The sequence below is a fragment of the Hyalella azteca genome, unplaced genomic scaffold (genome assembly GCF_000764305.2).
Source record: "Hyalella azteca isolate HAZT.00-mixed unplaced genomic scaffold, Hazt_2.0.2 contig12774, whole genome shotgun sequence".
Lineage (NCBI taxonomy): Eukaryota > Metazoa > Arthropoda > Malacostraca > Amphipoda > Hyalellidae > Hyalella > Hyalella azteca.
Window position 1 is genome coordinate 122,052 of NW_025942721.1, and position 23,999 is coordinate 146,050.

The 23,999-nt window shown below is 38.4% G+C and overlaps 1 protein-coding gene across 1 annotated transcript in view; it reads left to right on the plus strand.

Moving 5' to 3' along the window:
- The window catches only part of LOC108675030, a 154,261-nt gene that overhangs the window by 1,399 nt on the left and 128,863 nt on the right, over positions 1 to 23,999 (plus strand). Inside the window, exon 2 of the mRNA XM_047883381.1 lies at positions 5,289 to 5,549. Within this exon, the coding sequence (XP_047739337.1) occupies positions 5,289 to 5,549 (261 nt within the window). The remainder of the gene's footprint in view (positions 1 to 5,288; positions 5,550 to 23,999) is intronic.

Consider the following 23,999-nt stretch of genomic DNA (forward strand, 5'->3'; position numbering starts at 1 on the left):
CCGTCGTATACCGCACGGTAGTAAGAATTCATGCGCTTCATTCCAAATCATATTGTGCGTCGTCTGCTTACTATGCTCGCCTGTTTGTATTTCACGTCTTCTTCGACTGAAATTTATTTATGAGAGATAGAGCGATTTACAAACTAATATACCCAGCTATTAATATTTATTGTCTACTAGAGAGGTCAATACATGGGGCGGAATGCTCACTTTCCTCCTAACTTATTCAAACCCTTTATTTTTTTGCATGTACGTTTCGTTTCAATTGCCTTGCTTGCACCCTACAGTAAAAGAGTAGACGATAACAACGACAGCAGAATAATTTAGTTTCTTTCGTATGGGACGCTGATTACTTTGCGCTTATTCTATTGAGCGGTTCATTTTATACAGGGTGTAGACTGAGCATCATATATAATAATTTAGTCAAACATTAAATTCCCAATCGCAATAATGCGTGATTTTAGATTGGGTTTCTCAAAATTTTTTTAGTGGATTTTCTTTTTTAATTAAACCCTTTTTCATAGAAATATTGTGGCTTGGCAATCCAAATCAACCTTCTGCCATAAGGCAAGCACATTATTCGAAAAATGCGAAGCGGAATAGTGACAACTTGTGAAAGTGTTTAGGTATTTCAAATAAACTTAGGTCTGAAAATATATCAAACTTCTACTTCTGTCAGAGTACTATTCTTTAGAATTGAAATCCCACGTGATAGAACGACTACCACAATTTTAGAACATTAAATTGTCATTATAGCTTTTCGTTCACAGGAGCCAGGTTTCGTTAAAAAAAAATACAGGTAAAATTTGAGGTATGTTAAATACGAACTTCAATATGTTTGTGCATGTTCTTGGCACCGTAGGATCCTGCTTTGGCAATGCAGTACTTTCGATTCCGAATTTGATTTTCTGCTGTCGCGTATCATGAATAAAGGTTTTGAATTATCGCCCTTATAAATTTAGAATAACTTCGTAAACTATAATAAGCATCGCCAAAAGTAAATACAGCACCGTTGCTCTAGCATATTGTTGTTTGGTTATAATCGTGGCGATTTAAACGATCGTGGCGATAGTGTATTTTTGTTATAAATGTGCGAGTACTGTCATCGTCCCTGCGTAGACTTGTTGTATTGTACCGTACTCAAGTTGAATTAAAACTTTGAATGGCTTACTACGATCATAATCTAAGTAATTTAATTCTAGTTTCCGGTTCTATTCCAGTCTCGGCTGTACAGCAATTATCTGGCTTTAGGCCCATACACCATATTTAAATTTTATTGGTGGATCTTGGCTCTAATTGGTCAATCTATGCACATTTTTGCGAACGTTGATGGGAAAAGAGCAATTTTGACTCTGTCAAATTTATTCATGATCCGATTATTAATACAAAAATATACCTAATTCTGTACTCACTGCAGTGAGTGACAGAGAGCGCATTTTCTCGTCGACGAAAACGTGAAGTCACGGACGGACGGACAGACGGATATGGCGAGCACAATCGTGCATTTTTTCCATAAATGAGAAAATGCGCTAAAAATGATCTGTTTCATGGATCTGTTTGCTTTTTTGGTATGATAAGGGCATGATTCTGTTAATCGTTATTTTTTTTCTATTTCGCCCGCTGCTTTGATGATTATTATTATTGTCGTTTGTTCAGAATATCAAGCGCCCTGCCAAAAAATTTGAATTCTGAACGGCCGATGTCCATATATCTGCAGTTATAACAACGAGCTTTGCTGTAAACATCGTTTAAACTGTATTTAGATCTTATTTCATTGCTGTATTATAACCAGACTGTGTAATTGTCTATACCTATATACACTGCAGAATAAATCGATGCCACTGCAGTTGCATGTTTAGTAAAAAAATTTTCATATTTTTAATGGGGTCATATTCTATTTAACGGATTTTAATATATTGTTATGGTGCTCTTAATGCCATTAAAATTGCTATAAAATGTTTGAATTTCCTACAGTGGTTACGACGTGACACAATTGCAGTAAAAATGCTCGTTGGAAACAACTCCGAAGAAACGTTCGATTGGACAAATGACGCTCTTATTTTCACTTTGCTGGCTGCATTCTAGTATCACGTTTTCCTCTTCCGATTATTCTGATAGAAACCAAGTAAAATTATCTACTGACTTTCCTTGGCCACGCTGCCTAATATATATCTGTGCTCACAAACAGAATTGGTGAACATGGATAGGCTATGCGGACTGCCCGCTAGTTAGCCTCCGTTTTGGTCCGGTAGTTAGGATATGATCATCGTTCGCAAAGATGAGTTTCAGATTACGTAAGTCGGGAAATCAGTCTATATAGCGCTCGTTCTATCAACAAGATAAGAATGATTAATTATCACCACTATCATTTGGGGGTCTATTTTGGTCGTGATCAGAAGGAAGACTTATAGAGACCTCTGCAGGTATGTGCTAGCCGGTACTCAAGCAGTGATAACAAGCGCTCTGTGCTGGTGATGTCATTGAACATCAGATGTTATGATTTATTATTTATTTACATTATGTATGTTCAGATTCTGACGGATGTTCTGATTTATTCTTTTGCACTTGAAGGATTTTGTTGTCGTCCTTGTGTTGAATCATAGGGACTTTCTTGCAATTCTTAAGTCTTGTATATTGTACTACAAAATATAAGAAAATTCATGTATTCTTCGGAAATTAGTTGACGGATTAATTAAAAATATTAACTTAATTTGAGGATCCGAGCATAATTAATACGATGCAAGAGAAAACAAATAATAAAAACCTTATTCATATATTCCCGCAATTGCGCTGTAACTTAATATTTAATTTTTACGTCTTCATCGTTAAGGGTTTATGTCTCATAGGACATGTTTAACTGAGAGAAAATGGTTGTAATTGTGGATTGTGGACGCGTTATTTTACCCAATCGCTAAAATGATTTGTTATTTGCACGTGCCTGTTAACTTGACGTTGCGAGTGCTGTAAATAGCATACGCGTGGTGTATTTGTTGTTCACTGTCGTTCCATTTATTGATGTACCACATATCTGACATACGGTACCATATAAATAGGAGGGATTAAGATTGTACTTGAAAGAATGAAGGTTGCAACACTTCAAGATTTCAATTGGACTAAGTATTAATTCATTAGCAATTTGTCTCCAAGTCAAACATAACAAATTAACATTTTTTATTAACATTACTGTTGCAGCCAGCAACAGTAGTATATATCATTGCATCCTGCACTGCAAATTGAACAGTAATATCACCTTACGGGTGTCGTGCCGCTCTCTGGTACCTATCCCTGAATAAACCGACATTCCAGCATTGCTATGTTCGTGCCTGCTTGATGCGTGCTTTGTTATGATTTAATTTAATCAATTTATTTGTGCTAATCAAAAAATAAGTTTCCTTGTTTTGACGTACATTGTGGTATAATGAATGTGTCAATGTCGTATTAGTTACATTGTTTCTGAACACGATGTTAAGAAATATGAAATATAAAATATTTCACGACCATGTAAAATGCGATATAGTACAATTTAAACATTTTTAACAATCAAGTCAATCCACCGGACAACAACAATGTAAATTCTATTTAATCTTTTTACCAAATCACACTGCTTTATATTCACCATTATGCCTATCAAATCTGTCGCTCGATCTCAGAGAATTCAGACTGTTCGTCATGCAATTCCTTACTCTTTTCGAGTTTCTGCAACAAGACCGACAGTTGTTCTTTGTTGATATCTAATGCAAGACCGCGCCACTAGCGAGATCTTGGCAATTTAACGTACGCGTTAGCCTTCGCACTCCCCGCCTGGTGCTACATGTTTGACTGCATAGCTGCTAGTCGTCGATCCTGTAGCTAGGGATGGATAGTAATTTTTATAATTCCCTGGCGCATTTCTCCCCAGGTTGTAGTGCAGTCCTGTTCTTGTGATTGTATTAGTTCCCTCATCTGCAAATGACTAAAAGAGCTCGCTATGGAAGTATATTTTTTGATTCATTATAGTTTTGAAAGCGAATTATGAATCCGCGAATTTACGCTTCGATCGTTTTTAATAACGACTATTTCAATCTTACTGTAATTATTTTATTTAATTTCGACTCGCCGATGGACATAAACGCTTAAGTCTTGTGAAAAATGTTGCATTTCTCTTGTAGGCTGAAATCACTCAAATATTTTATTCTGCTTGTCGAAAACACTCAGAATAAGAATATATGTATACGCTCAAAAACTTTTATTTTTCAAATTAGAGGAGAATATGGCTATGAAATTGATCCAAGCTTCCCAAAAAAGCGTGTGAAGTGTATTGCTATATTAGGGAACTTGCGGTCTAGTGCGAGGTCGCAATTGGTATACACACTATGGAGCTGCAGGGACTTCCTTATTCTGCCACGTCGATTGTACGTAAGACTCTTAATACAGGGAACAGGTTCCTTGCTCTTTTATGGTGCATCATGAGCCGTTCAAGCACGGCGCGTCAATGGGCCAAGTCTGCAATATAGTGAGAGCGCAGCAGCCTTGCACGGTCATTCATGAAAATTCCCTCAGAAAATTCGAGTTTATCGAAAGCATAATTGATTTAAGATTGACTGCAATTCGATAGTTCACTTTTAGGCGGCTTGATACCTCGACACTTTGCAGTGAATGCGACCACATATACATACATGCAATTTATTTTACCTCAAATAATGGGAATATCACTCATGTGTTTTGGTTGTTATAATGATTTACATTTTTTAGTAGATTCGATGGTTGCATCGAAGAAATTTGAATTTTCCGCGGTGTTTATGTGTAATTTTGAATTTTTTAAATTGACTGAATTTTCGGTTTCCTCTAATTCTTTGAATATTTTTCTGTTAGTCATTCTTCATTACGGTTCAAAGTTTTAGAAAAATATTACTAACGTTGAGCCAAAATAGGAGCGGTGTCATTTTATTTGTTATGTTTGAAACAGTTTTGCTATATACACTTGTAAAGCAGCTCTTTGCTCATGTGCTGACAAGCATCGCATTTTTAAAATAATACTAAAATCAGTGTTATTAATTCTACTTCGGTGTTATGTTCAAGTTATTCACTATTCATTCCATACATCCGGCAGAGTGGAATTTTACAGTACCAATTTAAAACAGTTTCGCCCACTTGACTTAAAGTGCTTGCTTTTTTTGATGCCAAAGGCTCCTCTTGTACTTTCTACCAAGTATTCATATTGCAACAGAAACAAAAACACTTAGAAATAAGAACGATTCACTTAATTATTATTTAGTTATTAATGTACGTATTTTTTTTTTTTGCTGCAGGCCTATGAATTGTCTACACTGACGGGCACACAAGTCATGCTACTGGTGGCAAGCGAGACCGGCCACGTGTACACCTTCGCCACACGCAAACTTCAGCCCATGATCACTAGTGAGGCTGGCAAAGCTCTGATACAATCCTGCCTTAACAGTCCTGATCCACCATCATCCCACCAGTACCATCACCACGACCAACGCATGTCCGCTACAGGCTACGAGGAGACAGAGCTCACCTATGCCGTACCAGACGACGACAACTCTAAGGTACGACAGATGATGTACTCGGTAGCAGCCAACGCATCGGCCGCAGCGTCTCCCATCAACGCTGTGTCTATGCACCAGTCGCAGGTAGCTACCTCTATGGCATCGCCATCGCACCACGCGGCCGCTGCTGCCGCGGCGGTTGCCGCCCTACAAGGGCACCACCACCAGCACTACGGTCAGCACCCGCACGCACCTCCTACCCCACACCTTGGGGCTCCTTCCCCTCACCTCACACCTCCTGGTTCACACCACATGGCTCATCATCATCACTTAACTGCACAAATCTCAAATCACAACGACCACTCAAGTGGTGGTGTAGGTTCACTGCACCAGCACTCGTCGCACCTCACTTCACAAACTCCGCTACCGCCTCATTCACCCTTGCCACCACACTCACCTATGGGCACACCATCCCCCACATCACCTTATCCAGGCCTGCATCACCATTCAGGTCACCATCATATCCCAGCTCACTCACGGTAGAACTTTGTCGTAGATTTTGCCTTCAACCTTGAATTGACTTAGTCGCTTGAATGTTAAGCTATTCTTGATTAAGTCCCTTCTCAATGCGCCGGTGTTTCTAAGAGTCTCTGGGAACTGTATTAGATCTTGTAAAGTTTGTTATGAATTAGGCGTCAAGTACGGTTACCCGCAATAACTCATCAAACTCGTATTCTCAAGTAACTCTCATTAACTTAACTGGCGTCACTTATAATCTTGTGAGTATCGCCTGCGAATCTGAGTACATTCCACAAAATTTATACCATCTCTTAGGTTACTTCGCAAATTACACCGGAATAAAAAAAAACAAATAGAATGCCATTCACTATATTTCCTCAATGCGTTTACTATGAAATTATGGTGATTTTACTTATCATTTTCTTTGTGTTTGTTCTTCATAAAATATGTTGAAATTTACGTTTTTCCAAAAGCATATCGCTTCCTCCAATGTTTGTTTCTTTAATCAGCATCACATTCTGAAAGCTTCCTAGTTTCCCTCACCAAAAACATTCTACACAATCTTTCATAAAATTGGAAAAAAATCATCATTGCCTTAGCAATTATTTTTGAAGGCGTCTCAATTAAAAAAAGATTCCAGGAAACACCTCAATCTTTGCTGAGGCGCCTTTTTTCTCCCTCATGTTTACATACATAACAAACGCCTATTTCACCACAAACATCCCGCACGATTATTTCGGGTCCTTTTACGTTTCTCTAGCGCACCTGTATGATCTGTTTAGCTTATTTGTTTGTGTGCACCATTTTATTGTTGGTTGAAGAGATATCAGCTTGTTCATTCCGGAGTAAATGAAGTCGAGCTAATACAGTTCACTGCTGCTACACTCCCTTGATTATTCCTACCAATTATTACCATTTTTTCGTAATGAACATTCCATATGGAAATAACAATTATATACTCGTCTTGATAATAAATAAATCGCATGGCATCGTTAAATTGTTTGATGAATGCTCGTAAGACATCTGAAGAAATGCTCTGGAGTGATGTGAACAGGCTGATATCTACCATAAAATTAGCAGCTTCTTGAGTGACGTTGTGCGACGATTTAAACTGTTTGGCTTTGTATTTTTGTGAATTTTTTTAGGGATAGACTGCCTGAATCTGTATTTTGTTTAGCACTAGCTTGCTGGATAAATCTTCTTCTTGAAACTACTCTGCCCTTATGGCTATATTCAACGTATCTGCTTACTTGTTTCTTTTGCATTGCTGTGTTGCACTTCTCGTTATGATCCCAACGTATACGGAAAACTATGAACTCGATGGCTTTATGAAATCTTTTTTATTTTTTATTTTGGTAGTATCTGTTAATTTAAACAGATTTTTTAAAAATCTATTTCTAATATAAACAAAATTTGGTTAAAGTTTCATTGAAACCAGGTAGATTCAGAATCGTAAGCTCTATTTTCTGCCACGTTAAGAAAGATTTGTGATCATTATCAATGAGAAAGTTAGTTCGCTTCTAGTAACGTTCTTTACCTGTGACCTAACGTGTTATAGGTTTAAAGTTACCTAGCATATTTTACTTTTTTTAAATAATACACTCTATCTGAGAAATGACAATATTCGGGTTGTGCAATTTCGGTAATACAAATCTTGTAGAAATTTTGTACATCAAATGTAAGTTTGTTTGTACTGTTTTTCTAAGTATTTATTTTTTGTTTTAATTTATTTGAATTTCCACCTGCAAATTGATTTTTCGTACTCCTTCATTGAGACTCTATTTTTTTCAACATATGGGTACATCATTACTCGCTTGCTCTCGTAGAGTGCAGCACTAAGTTATTTCAATTAAATGCAATCGAGTGTGGTGTTATTCGTTAATAATTTTTTCTAATTGACGTTGCTTTGCAACCTTGTTTCGTTGTGCGAGTGACATGCTTTTGATCTTATTTTGCCCTATTTTACGTGTAATAAACTGCTTCTTGTGCAATATATATTCAATTAGACGTGTCGTGTTCGTTCCGACTTTTTGGAGCATACCGACATTTTCAGTTAAAAGTCTCATTCATGAGCGAGTTAAACGAAAAATTAGTTTCTCCAAAAAACTGATGTCGTCCCCTTTGCTTTTTAAACGTGGTGTATTGAGCCGTTTAACTTAGTTAATTATGTCATCTATCATGCATATTGTTTGATAAATCTACGTGATGGTTTTACCTGTGCTATTAATTTATCTAAACTGAAACTTCGAGAATTTGTAATTGTTGAATAAAAATAGTTACTGGTTTGTATAAGAAGCTAATTCCTGTGTTTCGACTAGACTAATCAATTGCTATTGAACCCTGTCTTTGGGCTCACAATTTGATATTGCGTCCGGTTCATTATTTTCAATTTTAAAATTTTGCCTGTTGATGTAAAATGTAAACAAGGGTTTGTCACAGATTGATCAAATTGTTCTGTGATAGTTTACTGCAACTCATTGTTTACTTTGTTTCACTGAGTTATTATTTTTTGGCTTATAGATATGAATATTCAATACAAGCTAAATTTTGAATCAATTGAATGTATGAAATCATAATGCGTGATGTGTTAAATAACTGTTCTCACTGCTCTTTTATGTTGAAAATCACGCGAGTATGCGAGTGTTTTCAAGTAAAAAAAAACGAATATTTGAAGATCAACTCGCATAACAATATACATTAATTAAGACAACTCAGCAACATGGAAGTAATGTGAATTAAATTTTCCGGAATATCAATGCCATAAACATGATATCTTTCAATTTAATAGCTGTTATTTGTGTGCAAACTAACAGCGATTGACTGCAAATTTTTTGTAGTAATGTGTTTGTTTTTATAGTAAATTTTCAAAGTTTTGTAGGAAACAGTTGATTTTGTATGTTAATTTTCATTCGTTTTAGTTAAGAATATGTTTGGGCTCAGTAAGTTTGAGGTTTCTGTTTCCATAAGTTATTTTTACAATATTCGTGAACATTCATGTTGTTTTTGTGGTTTTCTTGATCGTGGTAAATTTTTCCCCGTATTTCCCTTTTTGTGGACCGGTTCTTGTAATGCAATTTTTATTCATTAGCATTTTTTTCCTGCTCCTGATGATTTATTTGCACTTGCATCGTCCTTAGATTGCTTGCTATCACATGATCATTGCTTGTTTTTTGTTTGCACAGTTGAGAACATTTAGTCGCTTTTGACTGCCAATGCGGACACGTTTTCTCTGATCTCCGTATTACTAGAGCTACCAGCAATGCACGAGTTAGGGCCATTGTCACGCTAACTGGACTTTTTCCGAATGCTAGATCCAAAATTTATTGCATATTTCTTTAAAAATATATTTTCTGGTGGCTTGCGTGTTGCTTTGTTGTGCTCTTCGTTGAGGATCTCCGCTCGAGTTGTAGGTGAGTGCCGTTGGCGAATTTCGTCGGGGATCTCAAGAGAACTTTCTTCCAGATGCCGGTGAGTGAGTGTCGTGTCTGTCGTGTGTTTTCTATTCGTTATATACCTTTTGATATTCTCAAAAGGAAATTTGAAAAAGTTTCGTTTTCACTCAAGTTGCCAACATGCGACATTTTCTTCATTATCGTGTAAGACCCAGGAAATGCTCTAAGCGCGCAACAATGTTTAATTTTTTAAGGCCAAAATTTACGCATTTTTATAATTGCAATTGAAATGGCTGTGCTCACATTTACCATAACAAAGCCTAAAAGTTTACATACGAAATCTAACAGCCGCCGTTGCCAGCACCTTAGACCACAATGATAGTGTACATCTTAGAGCGCTCTGTAATCTGCTCAGCCCGACATACTTCTAACTTCTCGTCGCTCCAACATCTTATATCTTTATGTACTTCAATTTTAGGTCCCTCAGTAAACTGATGTGTTTATTTCACCGACTTATGCTGCACTTTCTCTTGCGGCCGCAGAGGGAAAAAAAAGAAAAACCAGTAGGTCGATGTTGACCTCGTATAACATGGCATTTGCCGGCGGTGCTTCTCCGCCGCCTTGTACATACATGTATTAGATTCTCCTAATCAGCGCTATGCTCTCGTGGTGCTCGCTAGGCTGCACTTTTTATTCTAGCACAAATTCTATGCGACTTAGGGGCGGCTATCGTACGTTTAGTCCCTACCTATGATCGCGTTATATTTGTAGTAGGGTATGACGTCAGTTTCATGTGCCAAACTGTGCCTAGCCTTTAACAAATTATGTTTTGTACAGTACTAAACTTGATCTTGTGTGTGACCTTAAACATTAGCCCGGAAACTGGGGTCGATTATGAGTTGTTGTCCGACGGGCTGAGATTAATGTCGTTAGATTGCCCGCATTTACCTTCTTTATGGCTGCAATTTAATTCCTGTGTCGAGGAATCGATTAAAAAATCGCTTCAAAACTTTGATTTCATTTTTAAATACAGGTTCATAATGTTGCAGTAAACGCAAGATTCATGTGAAGAAAGCTCTAATGAAACATCTTTGATGTCGAAAACCAAGTTCGTAAAAAGTGACGTTCATTTTAGTTGAAATTATTACACTTACTTGTACTCGAAGTGGCAGCTTTAGTGAAATACTGTCGTTAACACGTTACAAACTCACCAGTTTATATTTGGTGCTAGTTGAATTCATGCAGGAATCATCATGTACATACTAGGAAATACGATGTTCCTCATGTGAGTACAATTAGGATTTGTTAATGTTTTAGCTCCTGCGAGCTTAAAGTGTGTTAGAAAACTCGATAAATTTTGCACTATAAACTCGTCAATTTGTGACATTCATACGGCGAATCATAAAAATTGTGCTTTCTCAAGTAATTGGTAAATTGTGTGGGGGAACTTTGACTCAACTGTTGAGAGTCGTTGATTAGTGCGCGTAACCCTCATCGCTTCACTGAAAACTTTGATTTTCACAATGCATGCACGTAACCTTCACGACTGCAGGCTTCCCTAAGAATAGCCAGCTTCCTTATAAGCCAGCTTTCTTATAAGCCAGCTTCCCTAAGAAAAACCAGCTTCCTTATAAGCCAGCTTCCCTAAGAAAAGCCAGCTTCCTTATAAGCCAGCTTCCCTAAGAAAAGCCAGCTTCCTTATAAGCCAGCTTCCCTAAGAAAAGCCAGCTTTATCGCAACCTTAATTGCCGAGTAGTTTAGTAGCCTGTGAAGCTTCTGGCCGAGGTTTTCAGTGGTTATAGGCTTTATCAGAAACTTGCGTTGCCGTAGCTATAACTGCGTCGTGCTGAACGTCTTCTCGAACTATCAGAACTGGTCTGAGGAATCGTTCACGTGGGCTGTGTTCCGTGAGCACTACCGCCATCATCCAGTGAGTAATGAGCCTGGTGTCGTGGCAGAACCTCCTCTCGGGTTCTCTGGCCACAGAATGCGTTTTCTTTACCCGTTGAGAAATCATCCACGAATCACCGTCAGCTGACAGTTCAGCATTCGGTGTACAGCGATAAGCGATCAGGAGTTTTAACAAGGAAGGCCGTCCTAGGGCGTTTTCCCGTCAAGAACAATTTGTGATTCGTCACGAGATTTCATTGAAGTCTTCATTGCATAGAGCGTCTTTTGCTGATGAATTCCCTTTTTCAAGAGGGTTTACATAAAAAAGCAATTTGCTACTTGCCTCCCTCATGATTCGATGATGTAAAATTTGTAGTAATGTTCGAATTTCATTCTGACTATTATTATATATGCACGGATGGAAAAAGTTGTCTGTGTTTGATATTGAGCGATTTTAATTCGAATAGTTTATAAAGCCCCTGCCTTTTCTTTTGATTCCGTAGATTTACTAAATTTCGAAGTTAATGCAGTTAGAACTGTGATGCAATTACGTTAAAGCTTGCAGCTTGCAGCGATTGCCGCGTCCGATGACGCTGGTATCATAATGCTTCTAGGAGTTAATTAGTTAATTAATTATACATCAGCTCGTATAGAGTAACTTCAGCCACCTTGCTGTGCCAGCTTACAGTTCCTAAGATGATCACCGTAACAATAATAATTGTTCGATATTATTGGAAAATTATGCATAGTTTCCCCATAAGGGTTTATTCATTCGTTCAAGGCCTTTCGGTGGAATGGTCTCGCTAAACTGGAAATCATTGGTCTCGATTCAGTTGGAGGGTTTTGTAAATTATAATTCCGAGTAATACAAGAAGTTATTTAGCGACCTGCTATTGCATGATCTTGCTTTCCTCGGCCAATTTATTTTAAATTGAACTTCTTCTTGAGTGAAAATGAACAGAATGTTTCAATCGATCATTTTTAACTTTTCAATTTTATATTTAGTTCCTTATAGTCTCTGCGTACCAAGAAATTCTCAAGGTACTCGTTTCTCCGATGCTTCTGAACTCGTGTCCCGCGTCGACTAGTAGTTACAGAACAACGAACATTTCTCGCGAGTAATGCTGAGTGTCTGGCACCAATTTACCGAGGGTGCAAACCATTAAGAATTTACCTAGTCCTGCAATTAATACCTTCGATATTGAAGATTGCTGATGATTGCTTCTGATGCTGGAGTGCCATTCAAGGTTAGATATTTTTGTAGTGCCATGCGAACGACTTTCGGTTGGTGCTAACTTTCCGTTCATCTTTCATCGGTATCAAGGCCTCTAAGACATTCCGCATTGCAATTTATTATTCCACTAAGATTTGTGATAAAAGTGAAATTTTATAGTTATGAGTAACTTTTAGTTGAAACTTTGAAAAAACTTGTTTATTCTAAACATTTTTCTTCTATTTTTCGGGAAATCCCTTGTTTCCTAGAACGTCTATGTCATGGGAAGTTGTACTTCGAGTAAAACATTTGACATTCCATTCAGTGAAAGTCGCTACATATAGTGAAGCACTTGCATAATCAGGCTCACTCGTGAAAATTGTGTCGCTGTGTTTGTATAGTCCGAGGTCTCTGACGTGTTGGTGTGTCAACCTGATGTGCCATTGAATTCTGTCTCAATTCTAATCCATATATCTCACGCATGCAGACCGTAGCATACGAATGTCGTGTGGTGTTGTAATAATACGCGTAGGTTCATATAGCTTATTTATTGTTTAAATATTAATTGAGATAATTCTATCCATATGATCACATCCGTCCAGATATTTTTAGAGTGTTAGTGCGTGTTTATATTGTTTTTATATCTAGTAAAAGCGCCATATGAATGGTGTTCTCCGATTGCTCGATCTCGTTCATCGTTGTAGATGAGATGGTTAGTTAGAATTTTCTGCTCGTATTGTTTTCTGCAATAGCAACCTCGTTTGTATGAGTATTGTGTGATTCCAATGATTCTGATTTTTGTTCATATGTTTCGTTTCGAATGTTTTTTTTTATATAATTATAACGGATAAATATTGAGTTGTTGGGGTAACTTTTATGCCCATTTGTTAACGCTGTTGATCAGTACATTTCCATGCTAGACGAGGGCAAGAGTTTCCTCAGGTTTAATTGTACTTTTGACTCGCGTAAATAGCTGAATGTAAAGATTTAATATTAAATTTGTGACAATATCGTGCTATTGAAAACGGACGATTGATGCAGACACTTTTCTGCTTATTTAATCGTGTGTGTTCTTTTCTTACTCTGATAGCCTCTAAATAATCGAGTTTGTCATGTGGCCGACGAAATCCATGCAAGTAACTGATCGATAATGAAAAAGGTCCTTGAATGGGATAATCGTGCATCAAAATCTTCGTTCGAGATGATCGATGATCGTACGTGAAGGGGACCCGACTCAGTTGATGTGCTGGTATTCGAACGTCCTGATCAAGCCAATGAATTCTCTAGTGCCATCTTACCTGTTGTTTGTTGCCTTATTTTGATGGACTCGTGACATAAGTCACTATATCACACAGTCACTGGTGAGAGAGTCACTCTTGTAGCCAAGTCTCAGATTACAAAGCTTGATCTTTTTTAGCGCATCTCTGACAATCGTGCTCACTATAGTGTCAGTACGATTGAGTCGTGCTCAATCGTGAGTCGAAGTGTGGAGTCTGATGAGCAGTGTAGTCGAAGTGTGAAGACTTGTGCCAAAGTATCTTGTCTACTAGGCCGATTTGGTCACCATTGACTGTGTGATGAGGTCCTTTATGATGTATTGTCATGTAGGTGGTATTGTGCGTTCCTCAGTTACGCTACTAATTCCTTGTACAGTTGTTCGTAAACTCCGCGCACTAATCGTGGAGGTGAAAAATACTTATACTAGAAATAAGATGAATAAAATAACAATTGTACAAAATGAGCGTACGCAGTCTTTTGAGCTCCCCGAATAAATGAATAAAACTTGATTTTGTGTTTTTTATACCTTACCTCATTTCAGTTGTAGATATGGTTTTAGATGATTATTAATTTCTAGTCATTCTAATGCATTTGTTATTCTGACCATGAATGCTGTCGACTTGATGCATGTCATGTGTTAAGGTTTCCGTGGTACCCAACAAGTCAATCTAGATTCACCTCACCGCTTCTCGGTGTTTTAAGAAAGGAAGAGTACCTAAGTAAAATACTTGGGTACCACAGTGTAAAATTTCTTTGCTTGGATTCTGAAGCGTCTCGGTTTTGACAAACACGAATCGTTGTATGTAACTCGAATATGTTGAGGCTGAATGTTCGCTACGATTGCTGTTGAAGAAAAACCAATGGCAGAGATCCAAGTATTTGCTCCCGCTACTGTGGTTAAACGATCCTTCCGATAAGCTTCTCGATCATCCTCTTATCTGATTTAAAATACTTTCATACAGATAACAATTATCCAGCGACTCGTCATGTTGTCCTACTTTTCTAAAGCAGTGAAGTAATGAGCCTAATTAGACTTGTTTTTACGACCCGCTCGACCTTATTGCTAATTAGCGCGATTCGAGGCTTCGGCTTCGCATTAACGCGATTGTATCGCGTGCCCCTAATAAATCAGGCCCCATAGGCGCTCTGATAGATGCCCATTGCCCGAGCTAATTATCATTTCTTAAACAGCATTATTTTAACTCGTCCCCCATTCTAGATTGAGTTGTTTAGATCTACAGTTTAGGCCTTTTCGCCGCCTGTGGGTTTTGTTTCATTGCGAGAGCATCATGAGATACGGGAAGCGTTATGTACACTGTTAATAAATTGAGATCTTGACCTTGTCCATCTTCATCTGCTGACAGTTTGCTATCAATACCATTGAAATCAATTATAGGCAAGTTTAATCTGAGGAGAAAAGATGAGTTATGTTATGATTATTTTTTTCTAAACTATAATATGGTATAGCAAAGATAACGAGGCAATTCCGGTAGGCGGAATTGTCTTTTTGAGGTCAGTATTGCATCAGCTGCCTAATGTAGGATATTAATGGTTCAAGTTTTAGGATACACTTCGAATGAGCTGGTAGCTGGAGCTCATCGGTGCACAGGCAATGTCCAGCATGAGGTGCGGCCTTCTGAGCCAGAGAAGGTTCAGTCCAGAGCTTATATAGCTTAGGCAGGCATCGCAGGTGAGTGTTACCATGCCTCTTGTTCACCTCTCCGCTTAGCATCTGGAACTTTGTATAGATGTAGAATTATACCATTAAACTTTAGGAGGTTTTTCTCACTTATATATGATTGAAAATGCTGTGAAGTAATTTTATGTAAAATTGAAGTATCAGAAATTAACTGATTAGTCCATTACAAACAGATTTGTCTGTCTAACCCTAACCACCGAGTGCTACATACGTACATGGTATGTTACTTTGAATGAAATAATGCTCCTCGTTTCCGTTTGATGCTCTCTAGATTCTGGAGAATCTCAATTGATGTTGCAGTGCCTATAAATCACAATAAACGAAGCAATAGTTATAAGATCTGGCATCTGATGCCCTGGCACAGCCATTGGCTGGACTGCCACTCAAGGTCCGCCCAGACGAGGTACTCCTGGGCGCACCTGTGGCATGAAGCATAGAGCTCGCAAAATTCACAACGCCTTTCAATTTACTCACACGCTTCTCATCAAATTGCATGCTTGCTAAAACGGCGTGAAAGCTTTTTGTCCAATTTACGTTTCAATACACTTGTCACTTGCTCCTTGCGCTTGGGTAAAGGTCTAATCTGTCACTTGGAGAACAGCACTTTTGCACAAGTATGATTTTAAATTCGAATTCAACGGTAGACGATTATGTAAAATTCAAATTTATGGTCAATGCATTTTAAAAATCAGTGAAGTCTATACTCTTGCCACTCATCTGCTGCAACACCGCACTGAACTTCAGGAAGAAAGGGTACTGAAACGTCTCTCTTTTTCTACCCACGCAATACGGTTTTACGTATTATGAGCTGCAACATTGATTAGCAAGCTGATTTATAAGCGATACGATTTTTTATAAACATTTTTTGCATGTTTAAACGCCTTTTCGAAGCTGATAATTTTACGTTTTCGTTGCTTTCACTTGCGTTTTTTTCGGCTAGAATGTCCTTTGCAGAACTCAATATTGTGTTTAAAATTACTTTTATTTACCATCTGAGACCACAAGCAGCTTTCAATGCTTTACTTAAAGGTCGTCAATTTAGAGGCACGATCGAGAGGCCGTTAAATTTTAACTTTTGTAATTTTATATTTGATTCTAAAAATGTAACGACGACTAGCTGTCGTTCTACTTTTGAATGGTATACCTGTATAATACTAGTTATATACAATTATATACTACATCTTTTAAATTGTATTTGCTCTGGATGTAGATCGCCGCTTAAGTATAAAAATATAGAAACCTTAATTTTTCATATACATGTGCGTGTGACTATGTATAGAACATTTGAGATCGTAGCGTGAGTCCCAACTTTCTCAGCCGTTATCGGCCGTTGTATCGGCCTTGTTTCTGCGGTCAGCTCCTCTGATTCTGCCGAGCGCTGCGCTCCATCGATCACGCGAAGTCCGCTTATCGCCATCACCGGGGCGCGCTTGTTAGCACCTGTCGTGGGCACGAGATACGTGGGGCTGCATGCGCCTGTCGTGCGGCATGAGATACGTGGGATGCATGCGCCTGTCGTGGGGCGCGAGATACGTGGGGCTGCATGCGCCTGTCGTGCGGCACGAGATACGTGGGACTGCATGCGCCTGTCGTGCGGCACGAGATACGTGGGGCTGCATGCGCCTGTCGTGCGACGTGCCGCTCGTATCTAGTGACGACATAAAGGCTTATATACACCGGCCGAGTACACTTCGCGAACACGGTTTTCAAACACACGTGATCGGGATTACGGTGGGTGTATACACTGTACACACTAGCCATCGTCGTACAGGGTGTGCGAACCTTGTTCACGAACCGAGCAGCCGTTCCGCTGCAGGTGGTAACTTAATTTGTAAATGTTCAAAGGATTGAAAGTTCGTTGCGCGTCCAGCGTCAATCTATTATCAAGCGAGAATTCGAGCGGTCATTGTTCAGTATAAAAATTATTCAAACGCACTTCAAATAAAATTCGTGGCAAGTGAATTGTTCCAACCGTTGTTTGTGATTACCAGACGTCCTGCGCATGGGCATGATACATATGTTGTTACGTTAATTTACCGAGTTACTGATATTCTATGCGTTGTTCTAACGTAACTTCTGCATGTAAGAGTAACTGAGTTCAAGCATGGCTTTTACTCCAAATTAAGCAAATGCGATAAGTTTAGCATTTTCTAAAATCGGCAGTCCAGGAAAAATCTAAAAGCAATAGTTTCAATAAGTGCAAGTTTGGTTTCGCCTTCGTAAGCTCATTCTGTTGCACTTGATCACAACATGCTGTCGGCCCGTGTGATGTAGCGAAGTTTTCTCTGGTCTTCGCCTGACATGTCGGCACCTGTGATGTACCGAAGTTTCCTCTGATCTTAGCTCCTCAGATCCTGTTGAAACCCACGACGCATCTCTGATATCAGATCGCCTGTCATCACGCGAAATCTAATCTGTGAAGTTGAAATATTCTATGAAAATATATATATTGTGTTAATTTTTGCGATAATGGTCTACTATTTAGCGTCGCAGTTTATCGGAGAAAAAATATTCACTATATATGTTAGAATATTACTTCGATTATATCCATGGGTTTGTTTTTGAGCAACATCAAATTCCATGCTTAAGCACCACCCTCGACGCCTATCACGCGCCGCCCAAAAGCGAGACCGAGAAATGAACTGAGCTACCCAAGGCTCGAACCTATGGCTAGCGCCTCTCATCTCGGCTTGTCAATTCAATAAATTAGATAAGCCACGTCGCAAGCGAGAAGAGCGGCGACTACTGCAGTTAGAAGCGGAACGCAAATGAATCTTTATCATCTGAAAGGCCCAGTTTTCTCTTGATTTTTATAGAATTCTACTTTATCAAGCTGGCGGCTACAGGCAGGCTCCACGTGCTTTGCGCTGATGAACTAAAGTGGTAAGCTTTTCGCCGCCAATTACTAAAGCGATCGTGTATATATTTCAGGAATATGTACTGAATATGTGGTGTATGCATGCATTCAATCTTTAGTTCATATTAAGCATTGGTCTATAACTACAATAAGTTTGATAAATAAGTTTGCTAATGCATGTAAGTTCGATAAAATGTAAAAGTTAGATAGTACAAAAGCGATTTAGTTTGACAACATGCGATCATAAATAAATATGACGCAACAGCGTAATAGTGAAAGTCATGAGCAGATAAATGCAGCTTCAAACGTTCTCAGTGTAATCATGTTCTGACTACATAGTTCTTAAACTTAACCAATAATCGACAAGAAAAGAACTGCAAGATGCTATACAAAAGAAAAGATTATGGCTGCATGGCAGCTTCAAAGATCAAACACTGTCGTACCTCTTGTTATGCTTATTGGGAGTACCCTTCAAATCAGGAAACTCCTGCACGGTGGACAGTACGGCGTAGTACTACACGTACGTCGCGTGTTTGCCCAATGCACGACACCTGCATTAACTTCTCTAACAAAATTTAGAGTCGCCCCAGTTTCTGGTATTCCAAATCAGAAGCTGACGCGTCTGTAAATTTTCACAGGGAATTAGGACTTAACGACGACCACGGCTGTTCGAAATTGGCCGGTTTGGAGGAGCAGAGGTTTGACTTCATGAATAATCTTTGCTTACGACCAACCATCCAGCCATATGCAACGCGATCTCGATTTTTGACTTGATTCTATCAAAGACTTAATTGCAGCTTTTGCATTAATTGTTCACAATTAAAGCGATTCATCATTTTGAAGAAAGAAGTGCATTCGTTTGTGCTCGTATTTTACCGCGTTGAGTTTTGCATCATCATGGTCAAGACACCTGAAGCAAAAGTTTTATCATCTTGTTTTAGAAGCAAAAATAACATGATATTTACACAGAATTTAATAAACGCTACTTTGATCACCAATAACTTCTTTTGAAATTCCTTATCGTTTACATGAGGCCTCTCATTTCGATTTACTCGGTGCTACAATATGTTTGCTTTTGTCCGTTTAACCAACAAATGTTTGCAAGTCGATCGTTTCTTTGCTTCAAATCTGAATAAATTTTAAACAATGACAATACATGGTAATCAATCTGCATCTAAAAACTTCAAACGTGTGCAGACGAAATGATGCTTGAATTTTGAGTAAGAAGCATAAAATATTGTGGGAAAAATTATAAAAGATTTATCACAAATTATTTACTCACTATACCTTCGATTAGAATGAATGTTTAGGTAGAGAAGCTACTATAAATAACCTAGTAGATCACGAATCACATACTCAGGCATTCAAGTCCCTGTATAAATTTTTTACTAAAATTTTCCTGTAATAGATAGCGCAACAATTGCTATTTTTTATTTGCAATTTTAACCATAGTGAAAAGTAAGTTTTTGAAAGTGTAAAAAATTTATTTCAAAGTACCAGGAGATAGGAATTGGAAAATATAACAAAATATATAATTGAAATTGATTGCAATTATCAATGCCAAAAGTATGGGGCTGAAAGATGTGTATTGTGTAATTGAGGTGCATGTTTGAAAAATGGTCAATGTAAATAACGCATTTTCTACTTAAAATACTAATTTATACGACAATCATTTAATCAAAACAAGTATAATGAGAAGGATTTATGAAGAACATGAATTGTGAATGAATGGTGAATTATTTTTGCGTTCCTGGACGATGCTCAAGCCGGTCTTGTACATGCAGACCGCAAGATACCATTAGCTCTGTTCCCGTCATATACGTGCCAGATCAAGCGCCGCTCCTCATACTGATGTCGGTAGGTGATAATGGTACCGACAAGGTGACGATCACCGAAAAATTGAGTAGCGCTTATGCTGCCGAGCCGCAAAACACAGCCTTGTTCGCCTGAATTGCTGCCTCGTATTTGTGTAGTGCTGCTTTGCAGCGCCGGTGCTGCATATACGTACGTTCAGCTCGCTTGAGGCGAGGGCGCTGAACTGCTTGCTTTGCTGCCTTAGCCTTTGTTTATTGCCTCAGCCTGCTTGTGTTTTTCTCGATACCGGAGCAGAGGTTTATGCGTCCTAATTATGAGGGATTATGTGATGGATCTGCCCGTACTTTTTTGTGTTGTCTGTCAAACAAACCTGTTTTCTGCCAAAGTAATGGGAGTTCTTTTTTTTCTCTCTGTAATTTTCAGCGAAATTTGACTGTATTCTTGTTTGCCTTCATAACCCCGTAGATTTTCTCTTTGTTTACCAATCACATTTCCTCTAGCTGTGACACTATTCCTCTGTGACTCTCATCTTTATTATTCGCACTTGTGTTCAACTATTAAATGATATTGTCGGCCTTTCAGAATTATTTGTTCGGCATTTCCGGCTGAATTTAGCCGATTATATCAAATCATCTGAACTCGATGTCTCCCTGGCTTCTGATCATTATTGGTGATTATTCTTGACTACCTAAAGCTCCAGTCTGGAAAATATTACATTATAGCATCCATTGATGTGCGATTTCTAATTGAATTTCAAGTTTGAGGATTTTACACTCGATTTCGGTTCGCATTACGCATGTATGTTATGCGGTGCAAATGATCACATGTCCAATGGAAACTTACTCAAGGAGAATTAAAATTGAATTATGCAATTGATCTCGTGACGTGATCGCACTCATCCATTAAGAACGTCGATTTCTATTACAGATGTAATTACTTTAGTGCATATTGATAGCATTTACTCATCCCATTACACCTATTCGATTGCCTTCTATGTATTGAATTGATTATATGCAATAATCGTGATGCGGCATGGTTGTCACAGCGCTGATTTATCGTGTTCACAACACAAAATTATTGCAGTGGTGTTACTGCTAGACTCACTCGTTAACAGTCTAGCCTACCCCCACACCTGTTGAAATTTACCAAATGAAATCTTTTATATTTTTTCGTACTATCAGATTCTAACTCGCTTGCCGAACACCTATACGCATTTGGCCACGATTCATTAGCGTCTGAATTAAAATTACCTGAATTGGATCGTCCTGGAATTGCTAATTGCTAAACTCTCTGTATTACCTTTATCTTGACGTTTTTGTAGTGCCAGATTGATCGTCCAGACTTCTCCTGTATAATTTTCGCGGTATCCTGAGAAACCATGGAGAAAAAAGGCAGGCTTCAATACAGCTGCACTTGTCTCTCTAACTCTTAACCTATTGAATTAACTTACAGTTTCGGCAAGAATAGTTCTATCAACTATCATCAATACCATTGCTGCGTTCTCTTGGGCGGTGAAAACTTGAACGGTACGTGCGATCCTCGCTTCTTGATGCCAAATAAGGCAATTTTAGGCTCTACGCACTTGCCTGTTCATGCTGGTCAGGTTTTGGCACTGCAGTTCTCGGCACTTGCCTGAATGCCATACTAATGCTGGCATCGTCGCCAGGCCTTATCTCGCTTACAAGAATCTTCCTCTCGTCGGTTTACTTCCTCTGCCCTTCCGCCGCTGTCGCTGGTCTGTCAAATAATTGATTTTCAGTGCTCGCATCAATTTTTGTCGACGTGTTTCTGAAACCATTCACTAGACGCTCAGGTTGTGCAAGAGTGATGCATTTTCGTGAAACTCCGGATCACATGTGCAAAAATGAGAATTATTTTCATTGAGCTGAAACCATTCGCTAGATGCTGAGGCTGTGCAAGAATAATGCATTTTCGTGATACTCCGGATCATATGTGCAAAAATGATAACTATTTTCATTTAGTATTTATTCGTAGACTTATGAAGATGATATTTTAGACTTGTGTATGATATAGCAAGTGCTTGCGAGATCAACCTTTTTGACTTATTTGCAAATCATTGTTTTTTAATCTATTTAGTTTTACAATAATTGCTGTCTTAGTGTTAACACTTTTTACGCTCATTTTCTAGGTCATGCACCGCATGCATCCAATTATTTATTGCCTAGTTATATTGATCGACAATCGCAATTAGCCGTTTAAAATGAGCTTCGTAGTCATCCATGACCTTATGTTTGCAATCTTGCATGGGTATTTATCAAGAGGGCAATAGGTTCCGGGCAGTATTTTTAATCTCTTGCGTGCTAGATGATTAGCTACGCACATTATGTTATTTTGTACCTGCACATAAATTTTGTCGACTCGCCCTCCCTACAAAAATCGAAATCGTTTTTTTATTTTTTGTCTAAACTTAATTAACCCTAAAATATAAATGAGTTCGTGTGCGTATTCAAGTTTTGTTCTCTACGACGTTAGTATTTTAATCAAGACGAACCTGAAAACATAGTTTGTTCAGGCAGGTGCTAAAACATGTGCAAACAGCACGAGACTCCGCCTCTATAAACACCTTGCGTCTCTAGCCAGGCTTTTCGATTCACTTTTTTTCGCATTTTTGCGAATGTCTTCATACTGCCGAGCGCTGTTTATTTAGGATCATTATTTTTACCATTTAGAGGATTTCCATTAGACATAATTTTGCTTGCAGTGTAACATTGAGTTGACCCACGCCAGCGAATCAATCCGAACAGAATTCGATGTCTATAACAATTTTTCGCAGATTATATTCTTGCATTAATTAGAACCATTCCTAGAGTTTCCTTAAAAAAAATCTGCTACTAAATAATTTTACAGAAGTTCTCATAAATAAATGTTTTTGGTTAGGTATTCGATTTTTATTACCAACGCTTACCTACTTTTTCTCACAGTGCTAGTGTTTTTCAAATGGTTCCAAATCCTCATTTCCCTTCAGTCCCCAGGTTTTTTTATCCTATTTCTGATGCGTTTGATTTTCGCGACGTTGAAAAGTTTTCAATCACCGTGGATGTGAAAGTAAAAATTCCGTGTACAATGTAGCATTAGCCTCAGAACCACGCTTCCTAATTAAAAGTTCAGGCTTCTTTCTATGTCTTGTAGTGCCTTGGAAAGGCCAGTATAATTGTTAAATACATAAATATTCCAAGTCTTTCCAATAAAACTTGATGACAATTTCTGATACATTATATTCCGATGAAACAGTAGGAGAAACAAACATGGTATGAAAATATTAATTTAATAACCCAGAAACTAAGCTGTTAATATGCGGAGTTCTCAAGCAAAGAATATTAAAGTGAAATGAGGGACTGGCATGTCATGCTTGCGGTCGTAGCAGAGAATGACATCGTACAGAAATGAGTGAACAGGCCGTGCTGTTGCAGACAAGTATCTCGAGGAACACATGTGAACTGGTCACTGCTGCTGTTCTGTGCTGCTATTTAACTCGGAAAATGAAAATAAAAAATGTGAATTATTGCGTCTAAAATAAAAAAAAGGCGATTGAAAAAATATTGGGTGGGAATTTTTTTTATAATGTGGGGGTCGTAGTGAGCGCAGCAGTGCACCGGGAGCTTGCATTAGAGCACCCAGAAACACACAGAGTGGCAGGCGGCTTGTCGCGTCACTTTTTACATTTTTTTTCTCTCTTTCTTTCTATCGGGCGCTCGCTCTGTCTTTGCTATGTGTCGCAAGACGGTGCCGGCGGTGCCTTTACGGATGCCCGACTTCTTCTTTGCATTTCCGACTAAATCTGGCCAAGATTGCCACTTTGATTATTCTGGGCACTCATTTATGGGGA